This window comes from Mangifera indica, chromosome 20 (assembly GCF_011075055.1).
Source record: "Mangifera indica cultivar Alphonso chromosome 20, CATAS_Mindica_2.1, whole genome shotgun sequence".
Taxonomy (NCBI): Eukaryota; Viridiplantae; Streptophyta; class Magnoliopsida; order Sapindales; family Anacardiaceae; genus Mangifera; species Mangifera indica.
The window spans coordinates 1,643,778-1,662,033 of record NC_058156.1 but is presented as its reverse complement, the minus strand read 5'-3'; the positions used below and the strand labels follow the sequence as shown (position 1 = coordinate 1,662,033).

General features: G+C 29.0%; 2 protein-coding genes across 3 annotated transcripts; one reads left to right on the top strand and one right to left on the bottom strand.

Annotated features, from left to right (window-relative positions):
* Positions 1–27: 27 nt before the first annotated feature.
* On the bottom strand, positions 28–2,268 carry LOC123204586 (mediator of RNA polymerase II transcription subunit 10b-like). Of its 2 annotated transcripts, none has more exons than XM_044621325.1 (6): positions 2,108–2,268; positions 1,629–1,862; positions 1,455–1,535; positions 1,273–1,375; positions 1,094–1,183; positions 28–286 (listed from the first exon to the last, which is right to left on the bottom strand). In XM_044621325.1, exons 2-6 carry the CDS (start codon positions 1,844–1,846, stop codon positions 215–217), a joined length of 564 nt encoding a protein of 187 aa, XP_044477260.1. In that variant the 5' UTR covers positions 1,847–1,862; positions 2,108–2,268; the 3' UTR covers positions 28–214. The 2 variants fall into 2 exon arrangements, with proteins under 2 accessions (XP_044477260.1, XP_044477261.1); XM_044621326.1 differs by having other exon boundaries at positions 1,629–1,858; positions 2,108–2,266.
* Positions 2,269–15,980: 13,712 nt separating this feature from the next.
* LOC123204792 (cytochrome P450 78A9-like) lies at positions 15,981–18,042 on the top strand. The gene is made up of 2 exons (XM_044621589.1): positions 15,981–17,017; positions 17,395–18,042. The coding sequence occupies exons 1-2, from the start codon at positions 16,055–16,057 to the stop codon at positions 18,004–18,006; spliced, it is 1,575 nt and encodes a 524-aa protein (XP_044477524.1). The 5' UTR covers positions 15,981–16,054; the 3' UTR covers positions 18,007–18,042.
* The last annotated feature ends 214 nt before the right edge of the window (positions 18,043–18,256 follow it).

Genomic DNA, 18,256 nt, shown 5'->3' with positions numbered 1-18,256 from the left:
ATAGCAACATTCATAGGGAATAATATATTAACTCTTCTAAAAGAATATTCTTTATTGATATATAAATAACTGATCACAAGTGCTCAGCCCTCTAATTGAAGCAATAAATGTTGCCACTTATATCTACATATCCATGAAATCAAGTACAAGCAACTCAAAGTATGACACAGAAAAGTAGACAAAAAACCCCAACCCATCTAGATAAACCAACATTTTAAAGCTCGGATTTAACCTTCACACCTCCATTTGGTTGCATGCTTTGTGATTGACGAAGTTGTTTTGAATCCTGCATTAGAAGCATAGATCTTGTATATTACGCTAATAGTATAGAAAAACTAACAGAGCAAGACTGAGAGCCTAATATGTTCAAAAGCTTCCAAGCAGCCTTTCCATTAAATGCAAAAAGAAGTAATTTTAGAGGCAAAATCCACGACTGAACTTCATCCATTCACTTTACAGTACAAAGTTTTTTAATTCTAGCCTAATTCTATAATTGCAGACATCTCCTTTTTTTTCTTTTTACAAATACTGAACAAAGTCCCCTTGATTTCAATGTCTGAGTTCTACTACTAACCTAAGCTGCAATATTTGATATATTGAATTCAATGTATGAGTTCTACCACTAACCTAAGCTACAGTAATCAATATATAGAAATATATTGAACCTTCCAAGAATTGGAGAAGCAGATGAAACACTTGACCATTAACAGTTACAGGCACCTACTAATGAGCATGTGTACTGACTGGGTGAAAGCAATAAGGTAACAAGTCCCAAATCAGCAGAAAAGTACAGAGTATAGGAATATTTCATTTGACATAACCTCAGTATGCATTTATTGAGGCTGTAAAAATTAATTTTAAGAGCTTGACGCTATTAAAAATTCAAACATGCATACACTGCCTCAATTTTTAGATTGTGCACCATTCTTAGATCATAAAGAAATTGCAATAATAATAAGATAGAAGATGTAGAAAAATGACGCTTCTCAGCTAGTTGACACAAAGAAAACAAGAAAAGCAGAAGAAAAAATAAATCAATGGGACAATCAGTTGTGATATCCATTTTACGTGAGGCACCAGTGTGACAACTTACAGCAGCTGGACTTGCACGTATCTCCCTGTATGCTTCAATTTCATCTGGAAATGTCTGCTCAAGTTCCTCCAAAAGATGCTTACGTAAACTCTGCAAAATCCACAAGCAGAATGATGATTCACAAACTTGATCAAACAATCAAACTAAAATCAAGAAAAAACATAAACACAAGAAACTACCTTGAAAGCATTAGTTTTCCCTCTGTTGATCTGATTTTTAGCAATGCAGTTATTTATAACATCTCTCGTGAATTCATCCGGATTTTTTCCATCATCAATCAAACTAAACATGAAACAATAAATTATCAGGCAGAAACAAAAATAACCTCCATACCAAAATAAAAATACAAAAAAGAACTCACTTAAGAACTTCCGTGGGAACCTCAATTTCACACTTCCCAGACAATTTAGCCATGTTATCGAGCTCTGTAACTAACGAATTCCTACAAAAACAACCCTAACACAAATAAATCACCATCAAACAAACAAAAATCAAACAGCAGTAAGAAAAAGAAAGCAGATTTGAAGACAATTACAGCCGTTGAAGGAGAGGAAGCTGCGATGCAGCATTGAATGAAGAGACGGTCAGGTAGAGCTGGTGAAGCAGAACAAGAGTCTTCTGAATTGAGTTAGTAACTTCGTTTAGGTTCTGCTTCGCCTCCTCCGCAGCTGCCGCCATAGCTTCATCGTCAGTTTGATTACTCAAGATCCCGTTGCCACCGCTTCCGCCAATTGCATTATACGAAGCATCCATATCTCTATCTATCTATCTACCAAACACATAAACCAAAAAAATAAACAAACAATAAATAAAATTCACATGTATTTTCAGCTTCAATTTCTTAAACCAAGAGAAATATAAGCCCGCAAAAGATTAATCAATACAAAACAAACAAAGTGAGTAATTGCATAATCAGAAAATCAAAATAGTAAAATCGTTGAAGCCCTAAAAGTCCGAAATACAACTGCAGTACAAATTTTGAAAGAGGAAAACAAAGGAAATAGAATTACATACAACTGAAAATTGTAACAGTTCGTTGCCGTCGAGATTTCTTTTATTTATCTTCTACTCAGCAATCACCAATCCGGTCGAAATTTTCTCGTCAATCTAGCGTTCCTTCTGTACTGGTTTTGACCATGAATGAGCCATCGGGCCGGGTTTTATATTGTAACAGTGAACGCGGTTTGGTTTGTCGTGGTTTAAAGTTTTTGTCAAACCAAACTTAAAAAGAAATTAATTAAAAAAATTTTAAACTAAATTAAATTAAAAAAATTTTAATTACAGTTTAGATATATTAAAATTATATATTTTTAAATATATATTATTTAATAAAATTAATTAAATTATAATGTTTTAAAATATAAAATAAATATATAATATATACACAATATATATAAGAAAAATAACAAAATAAATATAAAAAAATAAATTGTATATCTAATTACTAATTGAAAAATTTTATAGAATATAATTATATATATGTATTTTAAAACAATAAGATTTACAATTTGATTTGGTTTAAAAATTACCCAAATTATAACTCAAACTGAAAAAAATAATTTAAAAATTTTTTAAGGCCAAACGACTATTTTCCACCTAAATTATGATGAATTTTGAAAGTTCTTCCCATTAACTACGAAAATATCATTTTCTCATCCATGAGCAGTTAAAATTAACGGCGATAATGGTAAAATCATCATTTTTTCTATAATATTAAAAATAAACTAAAATATAATCTATTTTTACCCCCTAAACTTTAAAAATTAAAAGTTTTCCCCAGCCTAAGTTTTAAAAAATAGCAGTTTCACCCTAGGGTTTTGTTTTGAAATCTCTGATGACATCTCCGACTCCAATGCCGACGGCCTCTCTCTTTCGAAACATCTTCTCCTTCCGACGATCTCTTTCTTCCTATTTGAACGCCCGATTAGTGTTGGAGAAACCTTGAGAGACGAAGTCCATCGTCTTCCCTGATGAAGTTCTTCGTCTCCCAAGGCTTTTTCGATGTCGATCAAGCATCCAAATGAGAGGAAAGAGATCGTCGGAAGGAGAGGATGCTTCGGGAGGGAGAGACCGTCAGTAATAAAGTTGGAGATGTCGTCAGAGATTTCAAAACGAAACCCTAGGGTAAAACTGTCATTTTTTAAAACTTAGGCTGGGGAAAACTTTTAGTTTTTAAAGTTTAGGGGGGCAAAAAGAGATAAAATTTTCAGGCGTTAGGGTTCTGTTAAATTTAACCGATCATAAGTGGGTAAACGGCATTTTCATAGTTAATAAGAAGAACTTTGAGAATTCAGTATAGTTTGGGTGGGAAATAGTCCTTTGGCCATTTTTTAACTCAAACCCAATCATTTGACAAACTAAACTAAATTAAACCATAATTTTTAAATAATTTGATTCCATCATACAATTTAAATCAAATTATGCATTCATTTTCCTATTTGCTAACCAGCCCACAAATAGAAGATAAATTTTGCCAATAAAAGAATTTGACATTGGTTGAATAACTTGAATGCTATTTTGAGTTGTGTATTTGTTGAAAGAAACAGGCTTTGGGCGGATTTCTTGGGGCGGGCTCTGTGAATTTTCACTCTATATAAACCCCTCTTGGCCCAAGAAGTTTTTCAGTTTTAGAAACCTCCTCCACCATTTTTAATAATGGGCTGGATTCGAGTGACCCTCAACTAAGGGATATTTAAATGCGTTCAAATTTAGAAAGACTAGTTCGAATTAATGACAAGTTTCAAACAAGCTGTTCAAGAGAAAGAATACAGATCGTTAGAGATGAGGAAAAAAAAGAGAGAATTACCTAAGAAGAAGTTGGAGAAGATAGATCTGTCAACATTGTGTATGAAAAATCATTAGACAATATAGATTTGTCAACGACTTTCTAACGAATTAGTAAAATTAAATCGATTGGATTCAAACTTGAACTGGGGCTACCCCTATTCAAGTTTGGATTTGTTCAAATTAAACATTAAGACTAAGTCAACTTAGTTGCTATCCAACCCGATGGACCACCAATCACTACTGATTTAGTTATTTTCAATTAATTATGTACATATTATAAAAGACGAGTACTTAAATCAAAGAACCCTATTTTTCATTTATTTGTTGACTTCATTATCACTAAGATCCTTCCTTTGGATGATGTTGTCAAGAGACTTTACTAAGTCCAACTATAGTTTGTTGAAGCTTATCAAATTCAAAAGCTGAGAGTGAACGTTTGAAAGATTGCATAGAGACTCTTGTAAGATTTATTTTATATAAATTAAATAAATAAATCAATATTAAATTAGAGTATTCTACGCACAGGTTATAAAATACTAAATTAAAAGTTATAAAAACATCTGAAACATCATGCAATTTAAATCTGAACAATCTTTGAGAATCCCCATAAATTGAAGATTTGTTATGTCTAATTTTTCACTTTAAAAATTTCCCTTACGATGACTTTTAATGGGTAAAGTTGTAACAAAATAGATTTTAGAGTAAAAACCTAATCAATTTATAAAAAAAATTACTTGGACCCTTATCAAAAATCCAAAAACCTAAAAACTCATACTAAACCGTTTACCCTGATCATAATCTTTAAGTGTATTAAACTTATCTTTATTGATTATTTAAGTTCATCTGTAAACTAATATTAGACTATTCGATTATTCAGTTTTATTAAACTAAAATTATAATTAATGTTAACTCACATTAAAAAAAAAAAAAAGTTGCTAACAACTCCAAGCCAAAAGCATGAGCAAAAGAAAAGAAAGCTTTGTATATATAATTTATTTGTTGACTTCATTATCACAAAGATCCTTCAGATGATCATGTCTACATTTGAAAGATTGCACAGAAACTCCAAGCCAGAAGCATGAGCAAAAGAAATGCTTTAACTCAATCTAACTTTAGAATATATATATATATATATATATGATCACAGTCGTCAATGTTTAATATTATCCTCATTGCAGTCAGTTTTCAGAAGATACATCTTTATAATCAACTTGTGCAGTACAGCATTATAGAAAGCTAGCAAAAACAGCAATGACTTCAATGCATTGGTTGGTTTCGAATCAAAAGTACAAAATATCTCTGGGTTTATTTTCCTGTTGGCAAATGGAAACGGGTTTAAATGGGTACGCCATTATTTTCTGCAAAGCACAAAAGCAAAGGGAACCAAATTAATATATTTGATCCATTTAGGCTATATATAAATATGTTTACATGTTTTTCATTTGCTTTGCTTTTAGAAAAGGTCCCTCGACTAAGTCTTATATATATGTGTGTGATTGTTTTTACTTTTTAGGCCAAAAGACTTATTCCCACCTAAGGTAAACTTTTACTTGCAAAGTTTCAAAACTCTAAATATCTATCTTTCAATTAAAATTTTTTGTTAGGATTAAGGGTAAAATTATCATTTAACAAGTTAAATATTTTTTTGTTAAATGACGATTTTTTTTTTAATCTTAATAAAGAATTTTAATGAAAATATGAGTATTTAAGTTTTCAAAACTTTACGTGGAGGAGTTTGGAGGAATAAGTCTTTTGGCCTTGTTTTTAACTTCATCTCTTTTCTCTCGTCGAATGGCACTTCAAGATGTCAAAATCATTACCCACTATTAGCGTGTACTTAGTTTTCTAATAAATCCATCCTTCTCTTTGTAGCTTTAAGGTTTTAGAAGATCTTAAAGTAGCTTCAGAGATATGCTATATCTAGCTTCTTCCAGGGTAAAGAAGAAATAAAAAATCAAAACAGCACACACCAGCCTCTAATGTAATTCTATTTCCCACGTTTCTGGTTCAGGGAATCGAAAGAGAAGATAAGAACAGGCCTGGAGTATATATATTAGAAGTCCCCGAAAAAAGACATAAAGCTAATGCTTTCCCAGCTAATTGTGACCCTGATGAATGTCCATAAACAATAATAAACAAGGTAATTTATTAAGTAGACCGAAAGACTTAAGTCATTGTTAAACTGATACCCACAACTTTTCAAAAATTTAAATACCCATTTGTCATCAAATTTTTATTAAAGTTCTTTGTTAGTTGTAAGGATAAAAATGTTATTTTATTAATAATATTAAAAAAATATAATTTCATCTCATCCCTCATTTCTCTCGGGTTTTAAAAATTAATAATTTTACTTCAACCTCAACTTTTCTAATTTTAAAAAATGACTTTTTCCGTATCTCTAAGTTTTTTTATCCCTTTTCTAGCTACTATTTTCATCTCCGACGACTCTCTCTTTGTCAACGGAGAGAGATGAGAACGGTTTGTCTCTCTTCCTCGATGAAGAAACAAAGAGGACTTTTCTTCATGAATTATTTGTCTTTGTCTTCATGTGTTGATAAAGAGAGATGGCTCGTGAAGATTTAAAGTGAGAAGAGACAGTTGTCAGACACAAAGATGGTGATAAAAAATGGAAGGAAAAAACTTTAAGGATGAAGGGAGGGGAACCTAGGAAAAAATAAAATAAAATAATATTTTTTATAATATTATTAATAAAATGATATTATTAATAAAAAACTTTAATAGAAATTAAATGATAAATAAGTATTAAAATTTTCGAAAAGTTGTGAGTACCATTTTTGTTGATGGGCTAAACCTTTGGTGGAAATAGGTCTTCCAACCTATAAACTGAATTGAATTTCATTGATTACATTGAGAAATACCAGCAGCGGTACTTTCCATTGGCAGAGGAATTAAACTGTGGAATTCCCAAGAACCTTGTTTGTAAACTAATGATGATTTAAATACCATCGAATCCTTTGATTTGTCACATTCAGTTGGCTGCATGAATGAAATTCACAAAGGCTAATCAAGAGTAACGGTGAGATACATCTAAATTCAGCTCATCGTCATCTTAATGAAATAAAAAACTATATATATATATCTAAACGTACCTAAATCCATAACTATGTAAAGAAATATACTTAATCATCTTTCACACAATATTACTTAGTGATGAGATATGGGTAATTATACAAATAAAAATTAGGGTTTAGACTAATTACTTTAATCTATACTATATTTTATATTAACACATCATAAATAATAAAATATAATAGATTTGGTCTCTACACGTCACAAACCAAAACGAAAATAATATAAATGAAAGTGTTTAAACCTAATAATTTTATTATATTATTTAATTACAATAAAATAGTTTCTAACAATCTTACCCAAAACGTCGATAATATACTGTATGCATTGCTATTAATATAGGTTAAATATAAGAACAATAAAATTTTGTATATATATTTTTTGTATATAATTTTTGTATATAAATTATGTGTCATCATATGACTGAATAATTTTGAATTAACAATAAAGTAATATTCAATCACATGATAATTTATCATCTATGTATCTAAATTATATATAAAAACTATATACATATAACTTGTATAAGAAATAAATAAATATTTCTTAATGACCAAGACTTGAGTTGTTGAGGAATATTCTTCATTTAATGGAGAAGCAACTTTGCCTTAATTTTTAGTGAACAAATCATACACAATTAAAGAAAGTTGTCTGTCAACAACGACGATTTATTTAATGTAGTGAATTAATATATAAAGAAAACGATGGTGAGATATGTGCACATTGTAAGCAAAAACCCTAGAGCTTTTCAAGTTGAACATATTTAAATCATTGAACTAGTCTTGTTCTCTCGCATCTCGCTCAATGAAAAGGAGAATAATTAAAGCCTAAGATTAATTAATTGTATGGCTAAGATTCCATTCATTAGTGCTTCTCTTGTAAAGTTGATATGAAACTATATCATGAATCAACTATGTATATTATTGTTATATAGTCAAAATTTCTTCTCGATCAAATTCACCAATGATAAGTGGGTAGCAAACAAGCATTACACCAACCCACATCTCAACAAGCGGCTTTAGATAAAATACGATCTTCTTTAGAAGCTACAAATAAGATAAAAAAGTTCATATCTATAATGATTCCTACAATCTTTCTAATATTAAATAGAACAATACTATATGTACTCATTTTAATTATCACAATTAACTTTTTATTTTCTTTTATATGTATTTTCTTATTCTTGCATTGAATTTCATAACAATTCAATAACAATTCAATATACTTATTTGTACTTAGGAGTATTTTAACACCAACAATAATCAATGTCCCAATTGAGATTTAACCATAAGTCTGGCAAGATAGCAAAATAGTGTAGTGTCAGTCGCAACTATCTAATTGTCCTTAAGAGAATAGATGCTAAGATGGCCACATTGTCTCTGAATTTAGCCATACTGCTAAGATTGAAAAGTTAAACATTCTTCCCACCACTACTTTATTTAGCCATACTACTAAGATTTTGTAGCAATACTACAAAATCAATGCACTTTCGACTTACCTTTGAATAAAAACGACAAGTATAGTACTATGTATCATCATATGATTAATTGATATTTTATCTCTAATTGAAAATCATTTAATTATATGATAATATATTATTATTTATATGTAAGTTTGTACTCAATATTGGATCTAGAAAACTTCCATTTGCACCAATTGGGCAAGTCTAAAATGCTTGTCAAAAGAGAGTAATTAATTAATTAATATTCATTCATATGATTTGAAGAATGAGTTGATGAGTCAAAGTAATGGAATGGAATCAAATAATGGCCAATATGCTCCACTCTTTAAATTGGAATATTGATTGATATTAATATTTGAGTCGCCAAATAACAAGTAAAAAATAATATCAGGACCGCTGTTGGGAAGGAAATAGGAAGCAATCCTAAACAAGTTCATGTTCATATAGTAAGATTTAACATGACCAAAGAAATAGCATTCACTCATAATTCATAGGAATTGTGCATATATTATAAAATATTGAATTGAAAAATTTACGAATATAAGAATATCCTAAATATCATATATTTTAAATTTATAAAACAATCAAGATTGCATAGATCAAAGTAATTGATCTTCTATTCCTTAAACCTTCTTAAATAATAATATTTAATCCCAATCCACATGATCTATATATAAATTATAAAATATTGAATTAAAAATTTTAGTATTATAAAAATACGTAAAAAATCATGCATTTTGAATTCGTAACTCTATCAAAATAACCTGTACTGGAGTGATTTGTCTTTCACTCCTGAAACCTTCTTAAATAATAGTTTTAAATGTGTAAATTGTATGGTTTTGGAGAGAAGATTTAGCCAATCTATAGTTGATTAATGAACTGTCCATTAAATGTTCAATAAACCTTAAGATTCATATTAATATTATCTACTTAGATAATAATTTTTTAAATATATCAAGCTTACTAATCCTTATTGATTACTTAATTTCATTTGTAAACTGTTATTAGATTATTCAATAACCTAATTATATTAAATTATAATTATAATTAATGTTAGTTCACATGAGAAAATTTTCTAAGAGATGATGTTGTGTAATAGCAAAAGTATTTGACTCTTAGGGTTACAAAATTAGTGAAACATAAGAATTTTCAGAGAAAAGATTTGAGTTTAAGTTTCTTTCATACTTATGAAACTTTGACTTATTTAATTAAGTAATTATAAGTTTGATTATTATATTTCAGATTTATCCGTTCAATTCATATGAATGGCAGCCTAGCATTATAAAAAAGAAAAAAAAAAAGGTATATGATTCTATAGAGGCACTGATATTTATAATAGGATAATGAGTTTGTGGCTGCTAATCTCAGATTTGCTTTATAGATTCATAATGGCACCTCCACAAAAGCATATCTAGTATTCTAAGGTTATTTGATTGCACTGGAATCTGAAATCCACGACTCTTTTGAATGATGCCATCACAAATCTGATTCCCAGCGTTGGCTTGCCTTATTTTCTTTTCTTGTAGTGCAAAAGCTGTTGAAACCTTTATCTACTTCACTGTAATCCTCATCTTTCAGATTAAATGCAGAAGAAGATGATGATGAAGAACCTTGCACGGTGGTTTTGATTAGCCAAAATTATGGGTGTCTAAAGTCTAGTTTGATACAGTTTGAAAGTTTTTTTTTTTTTTAAAATCAAACTAAAAAATAGTTTAAAAAATTTTCAAACTGAAAAAACATAATTTGTTCTAATTAAAATTACGGTTTGAATCAATTAAAATCATTCACTTCTAAATACATATTATTTAATAAAAATTAATTGAATTATAGATTCCTAAAATATAATGTAAATAAGTAAAATAAAAATACGAAATATATATATAAAATATACATGTAAATAATATGACAAAATAGATAGCAAAAAAAAAAAGTTATAGACCTAATTACTTATTGAAAAAATTTGTTAAATATAGTTATATATATGTATTAAAAAAATATGGTTTACAGTTTGGTTTGATTTGAAAACCACCCAAATTGTAACACAAAGTAAAAAAAATGGTTTGAAAAACTTTCAAATTAAATCAAACAAAACCAAACTATAATTTATAAGCGGTTCAGTTCAGTTTTACAGTTTAAATCAAATTATACATACTCCTAACCAAAATCTTAATTAATTAATGATACGAAAATGGATGGATGCCAATGGCATCCCACAAGAAACAAGTGACAAAGCCAATGGCCTCAACCACATAGGTTATTATTTTATTGTAAAATATTATATCAATAAATAGTAGGTATTAATAGATATAAATAAAAAATAAACTATTGATGAGATATTTTATTTTTTATTTTATTTTTAATTTAAAAATATTAAATAATGTGATGACATATCAACTTATTTGTATTTATTAATGTTTAATTTTATACATAAAATGTTATTATTATTATTTATGAAACTGCTTGACAGTTGATTCCACTAGTGTCAAAATAATATAAGGTGAAAGTGAAAAAATAATTATAAAAAAGTGAGAATAATTATTGTCCGCTAAAATTAGGGATGGATTCCAGCCGAGCCAGCTCGAGCTCTGTTCAAGACCGAAATGAGTCGGGCTTTGCTCTGCTCGATCGAGCTCGAGCCGAGCTTGAGCTGGCTCGGGTTGACTCGGTAGATTTTTTTTAAAATTTTTTATACAAAACGACGTTGTTTTGATCCATATATATTAAAAATGATGTCATTTTGATATGAAAAACGAGTCGAAAATGAGCCGAACTCGAGCCGAGCCGAGTTAAGCTTGAGCCGCCCATAAATAAATCGAGCCGAGCTCGGCTCGACTCGAATCCAGCCCTAACTAAAATTACCTTAAAATGATAAGTTCTCACTATTAAAAGTAAAAAAAAAAAATTGATATTTCCTTGAAATTATACTATATTGACACGATTTCAATTAGATTTGCATCATTCTGGTGTAAAAATAGTTGAAATCACACCTCTATGGGTCTAATTATATTACTGTATTATTGTAATATGATTTTAATTAGAATTATAATATTTTAAGTGATTCTTGTTATATTTCGTTATGCTTGGTTGGTTTAGATTTTAAATTTTAATTTCTTTGCCAAAAGATTTATTCTCACCCAAGGATTGTTGTTTTCTTAAGTTTTCACAATTTAATTTTGAAAAACTTTTTACCCACTTATAAACTATTAAAGTTAATCAAATATGTTAATTTTAAGAATTTTTGTTTCCTTTTCTCAAACTTTAAAAACTAATAATTTCTTCTTATCTAAAAGTTTAAAATGTTACATTTGTCCCTACTAGGGTCTACAGTTTTTTCTCTTTTTTTTGATGACCGGAGCCAGCAGATACCCTTAACAACCCATACCCTTCACCTGCCGCCAACGACCCTCACCGAAGGAAGATGAAAAGGTTAAGGCCATCGATGGTTGAATCAACCACAATTCGGCCAGATTCAGAAGTGGGAAAGCTTTTTTTGAATCTTTGGATGGGAATAAGTCCTTTGGCTTTTTTTTTTTTTTAATAAAATAGAGGAAAAAATATATTTAATAAAGTTTAGAGATAAAATGTTATTGATATTTAATAAATTTTAAAAGTTATGAGAAGTATTTTTATCTTTTCAATTTATTTATTCTAGAAATTAAATAATTTTGATAATAATATTTGAAAATTTTATTTTTCAATTTTAAGAATTGCAACTTATCATTTTGATACAAGTAATATTTTATATATATATATATATATATATATATATATATATATAAATACATAAATTAATATACATATTTTAATGTATCATCATAAATTAGTATAAATTACTCTGATAAATTATACAAAGGAATCTCATGACCATAATTGGAAACGAAGTCCCTCTCGAAACCCTAGATTTTGTCCGTCTTATGTTTCGATTTGCAAATAAAAACGATTTTTTTTTCCCTTTTTTTAATATTTTATAATCTCCCAATAATTAGACTCAATTTTGGAAAACGTCTGACGCACTATGGACCCCACTCTTCCGTGTTGAACTATGTTTTTAATATGACGATTTTGTCCTCGGCATAAAGTGCACATCACATGATTTAGACAATCATTACTGACGGAGGCTGCAAGTAGACGCGTGGATGCTTCACTAGCAGCTTCCATTGTCACACAAGTTGCTTCGCTATTCCCACTCTGACTTGGGCGCGTGCACTTTCAATTCTATATTAATAAATTAATTATAAAATAAGTAGAAATAAAAAAATACAATAATACTAAATAGAAGTAAATATATATAATTCCAAATGACGATTCCAAGTAAATATATATAATGTTTATAATATGACGATTTTGTCCTCGGCATAAAGGGCACATCACATGATTTGGACAATCATTACTGACGGAAGCTGCAAGTAGACGCGTGGATGCTTCACTAGCAGCCTCCATTGTCACCCAATGTTTAATAAAATGATTGATAGATCTTTATTTTTTAAATTTGAAAAAACCAATTTCATATTTATCTATTTAATTTGTTGAAAAAAAGGTAAATTTTTTTTTTTAAATATTGAAAAAGGCAATAAAAAAAATCTCTTTACCTAAATAATATTATAGCCCAAAAGTTTATAAGACATGTAATCGAATGTTTGAGATGTATAATATTTTTTTTTAAATTTTAGAGGTGATAAAGAGATTTTTAGGGGCTTGCAAAAATTTTAAAAAATTTCGAGGGTGTTTTAGAATTTAAATTTTAATATGTTTCTTTTGATTGATTATTAGACCTAGAATTTGATTTACTCAATGTGGTTTATTCTACTTTGAAAAAATAATCTGATTTAGATAAAATTCTTTATTATAAAAAAATTGTTTATCTATAATTTCAAAAATTATAATTACACTCTCAACAAATTTATATAATACAAAAAGTTAGAGTTGCAATTGTTATAGTAAAACCATTAAAAGTATAAATATATTTTTAATATATATAAAATAAATATAATAATTTCTAAAATAAGTCAGAGAAAATACCCATTTGCCCCCTCATAAGTTTAAAAAAATTGAAAAAAATTTCATCTCTGAATTATAATAATTAATAAAATTACATAAATACTCTTCAATCATTAAAAGATCTACAATAAATTAGTTTTTTTTTTCAAATTTGAAAAATGAAAATCGTCTTTTCATTATAGTTCAGGTGGGAAATGAACATGGGGCCAACAATCAATGTATATACCTATGTTGTACAACTTGTTAGGATTTTCTGAGACCCAAAACTCTTAAAATATTATTTTAGAGTAATATTTTATATATAAATAATTATATATTATTATATAATTAGGTAGTTAAAAATTAAAGATAATTTAATATTTAATTATAAAATAATATATTATTAATATTATATAATATTATGTATAGAAATCATATGTATAAATTTATTATTAATTCAAACATGTCATCTTACACAAATTGGTTGAGTGTCCGCCCATAGGTTTAGCCGCTCCTTTCTATAATCCCCTTACAGAAAATGCCCTCAATCCACGTCCACAGTCCTCATCAACACTCTATAAAGGGAAATTGAAATTTTTACCCTTATTTGGGCTCACATATACATTTATATCATACTTTTTACACTCTAAACGTTTTTACCACTTTATAGGATAATATACCTAAATTGTCCTTATCTTCAACCTTGAGAAACTAAAACTAAGTTTTTAGTATTACTTATTTTTAATACACTGTAGAGAGAGAAAATATATAAATATTTAGTATCAATATTTAAAACAAAATTTATATTTATGTGTATTTGATGTTGAATATGTAAAGAATACATTAATATATATATATATATATATATATATATATATATATATATATATCTGAAGAATCAAAACAAAAGTGAATTATAGAATCTTACAGAGAAAAATTTATAAAAGCATGAGAGAATAATTTTTATTATAAAAGAATCTTGTGAGGAATAAATTAACTTGTAGAGAATTATTAGTGTAATAATTTTATAAATAAAAAAATTATCAAAAAATTGATTTTGGCTGTTTGGCGTAAAAATAAAGAGTTAACAATGAAAATAAAAAGTTAGAAAAAATTTAAAGGTTGGCGTATTTTAAAGGGGTTAACACGCCAACCCTTCCTTTTATTTTTTAATTGAAGGGTTGGCAGACGCCAACCCTTCTTTTTTATTTTTTTAATTGAAGGGTTCGCGTCTGCCAATCCTTACTAACCCTTTTTAATTTATTTTTTAATTTTTAGTTTATTTTTTTCAGTTAAATAAAAGAAAAAATTAAAGTTTTTTTTTAATTGAAACAAAATCATAACACTGAATTTTTTTTTTATGCTGCAGGATTCTTTTTTTAGTTGAGAGAGAAAGTAACAAAGAAATATTATTCAAACTCTATTTTTTTCAAAGTGATAAAGAAATCACTCTCTCTTCTTTTTTATATTCAAAAACAAAAGAAAGAAGGAAAATATTAAATTCTTCAAAGTATAACAAAAAAAAACAACTCAAAAAAACTCAACCACTTCCACTTTATATCTTGAAAGAAATAACAATCAAAGAAGATCATTTAATAGAATTTAACTAAAAAAAAATTAGCATTTGAGGATTTAAACTAAAAAGAAAAATTTGTATTTCACTGGAGAAAAAAACGTAAAAAAATTTTGACGTTAACTGAAAAACAAGGGTTGGCGTTAACGTCAAGCCAACCCTTGCTTAATTATAAGCTAACCTTTGGCATTAACTATGTAATATATAATACAACATAAAAAGATGGGCTTCTACAAAATTATATAGTTATATAATATATAATATTATATAAGGGTTAGCGTTAATATATAATACATAAAATATAAAACATATTATATTATAATATATTATATATTATATATAATATAATATATTATATATATTATAATATATTTTGTTATATATATATATATATATAAAATATAAAATATATCAAAGGTTGGCGTCTGCCGCTAGCCTTTATATAATTACGCAAGGGTTGGCGTTAACATCAATCTTTGTTTTTCAGTTAACGTCAAACTTTTTTTATGTTTTTTTCAGTGAAATACAATTTTTTTTTTCAGTTTAAATCCTCAAATATTAATTTTTTTTTCAGTTAAATCCTATTAAATGATCTTCTTTAATTGTCATTTCTTTCAAGATATAAAGTGGATGTAGTTGAGTTTTTTTGGGTTACTCTTTTTTTTTTTTGTTATTCTTACTTTGAATAATTCTTAATCTGAAGAATTCAGTATTTTTCTTTCTTCTTTTGTTTTTGAAGACAAAGAAAAAGAAAGAGTGATTCTTTTATCACTTTGAAAGAAGAGAGAAAAAAGTTACAGGGAAAAAGAGAGAGAATATCTGTATGAAAGATTAAAAAAGAGTATTTTAGAGAAGTTGGTTACTGTTGTGGTATATATATTTAAACTTTTGAATATGTGATATTTTTGTATACACGGAATAAAATAGTGGTAAAAATTTCAATTTCCCCTCTATATATACCAAAACTCCCACTTCATAGATCAACCCAAAAAAGGAAAAAGAACGCTCTTCTTCTCTACTACACTAAACACTTAAAAAAATTCTTTATCTTTTCACTGTTCTTTTTGCTTCAATGGATACAAAGGTGGATTGGGATTGTTTTTGGGTTTTCGCTCTTGCTTCCAAATGCAAAACTTTCTCATCCTCTCAAAACGTTTTTTGCTTTTTTGTTTTTCTTTGTATAGCCATGGCTGTTTGCCACTGGGCTTACTCAGGAGGCCCTGCTTGGGGAAGATACTGGGTCAAAAGAGGAATCAAAGCTATGACAATCCCCGGACCTCGAGGCTTCCCGATTGTAGGGAGCATCATGCTGATGAACAACCTGCCACACCAGAAGCTATTTGCAGTGGCGGAATATTTTGGAGCAAAACGGCTGATGGCTTTTAGCCTCGGTTACACTCGTTGTATTGTTACGTGCAATCCAGACGTTGCTAAAGAGATCCTTAACAGCTCGGCTTTCGCTGACCGTCCGATTAAAGAGTCTGCCTATAGTTTAATGTTTAACCGGGCAATCGGGTTTGCTCCTTATGGAGTTTACTGGCGAACGTTAAGAAGAATCGCTGCGACTCATCTCTTTTGCCCCAGACAGATTAGTTCTACTGAGTCACAGCGGTTTGATATCGCCTCCGAAATGGCGATGATCATTGCATGCAGCAGCGGAAAGTTCCGCGTGCGTGATATACTCAAGCGGGCGTCGCTGAACAACATGATGAGTTCAGTTTTTGGTCGTAAATACCAGCTGCGTTGTGCTGATAATAGTGAAGCTGATGAAATAAGGCAATTGGTTGAAGAAGGGTACGAGCTTTTAGGGAAGCTCAATTGGTCTGATCACCTTCCATGGCTTGCAGATTTTGACCTCCAAAAAATCCGATACAGATGCTCAAAACTAGTCCCGAAAGTGAACCGGTTTGTGACCCGGATTATCCAAGAACACAAAAACCAAACCCACCAAAAGAAAAATGATTTCGTCGATGTTTTACTCTCTCTTTGTGGAGCCGACAGGTTATCAGACCATGATATGGTTGCTGTCCTCTGGGTAAGCTCTTTAGCGAGAAATCTCACTCGAGTTGCCCCTTTTTTTTCTCAAAACCAAACTATCAAATAAACAAAATTTTAAATTTATTGATTAATTTTATAATTATTAAATTAAATAAATTAAAAATTAAAAAATTATTTTTAAAATATTATAAAGAATTTATATTTATATTTTTTTATATATTAAAATCTTTTTATTATCACTTAACTACTATTTAAAGATAAATTATATAATTAAAAATTTTTAAATTAAAAATAAATAACATTAAATTATATAGTAATATATCACTTAAATAATGAATTTAAAACACCCCTTTCTTATTTTCGATTGTCCATATTTTGTTTCCTTTTAGTAATATTAATGACTTTCTTAACCAGGAGATGATATTTAGAGGAACTGACACGGTGGCGGTTTTGATTGAGTGGACACTCGCGAGGATGGTGCTACACCCTGATATTCAGGCAAAGGTACAAGATGAACTTGATAAAGTTGCGGGAAGATCACGGCCGTTAATTGAATCTGATATTCAATCAATGACATACCTGCCAGCAGTAGTGAAGGAGGTTCTAAGGCTACACCCACCCGGCCCACTTTTGTCGTGGGCCCGTTTGGCAATCACTGACATAACAGTAGATCGCTATCACGTGCCCGCGGGGACCACGGCAATGGTTAACATGTGGGCAATCACGAGGGACCCACAAGTGTGGGTGGACCCACTGAAATTTATGCCAGAGAGGTTTCTGTGTGGTGACGTGGAGTTTTCAGTTATGGGTTCTGACCTCAGGCTGGCGCCATTCGGATCGGGTCGTAGAACATGTCCGGGAAAAGCGTTGGGTTTGGCTACGGCCACCTTCTGGGTAGGAAGTTTATTGCATGAATTTAAGTGGGTCGAATCGGATGATAACCCGGTGGATCTTTCAGAGGAGCTAAGGCTTTCGTGTGAAATGAAAAACCCACTTACCGTTAAGGCGTTGCCAAGGCGTAGATAATTAAGTTTAAGCCTAATTAATAAACATAAAATTATGTATATTTATTTTAGATATATAAATATATATATATTTATATATGTCATTATATAATTGAATAATTTTAAATTAAAAAAATAACACACAATCATATGATGATATATATAAGTGTATACATAATTATATATCTAAAATAAATACACATAATGTTATTCATATAATTAAGTGTTCTATGTGTGCTAGTAATCAATACAATCTTTGTTTTATGTGTTAT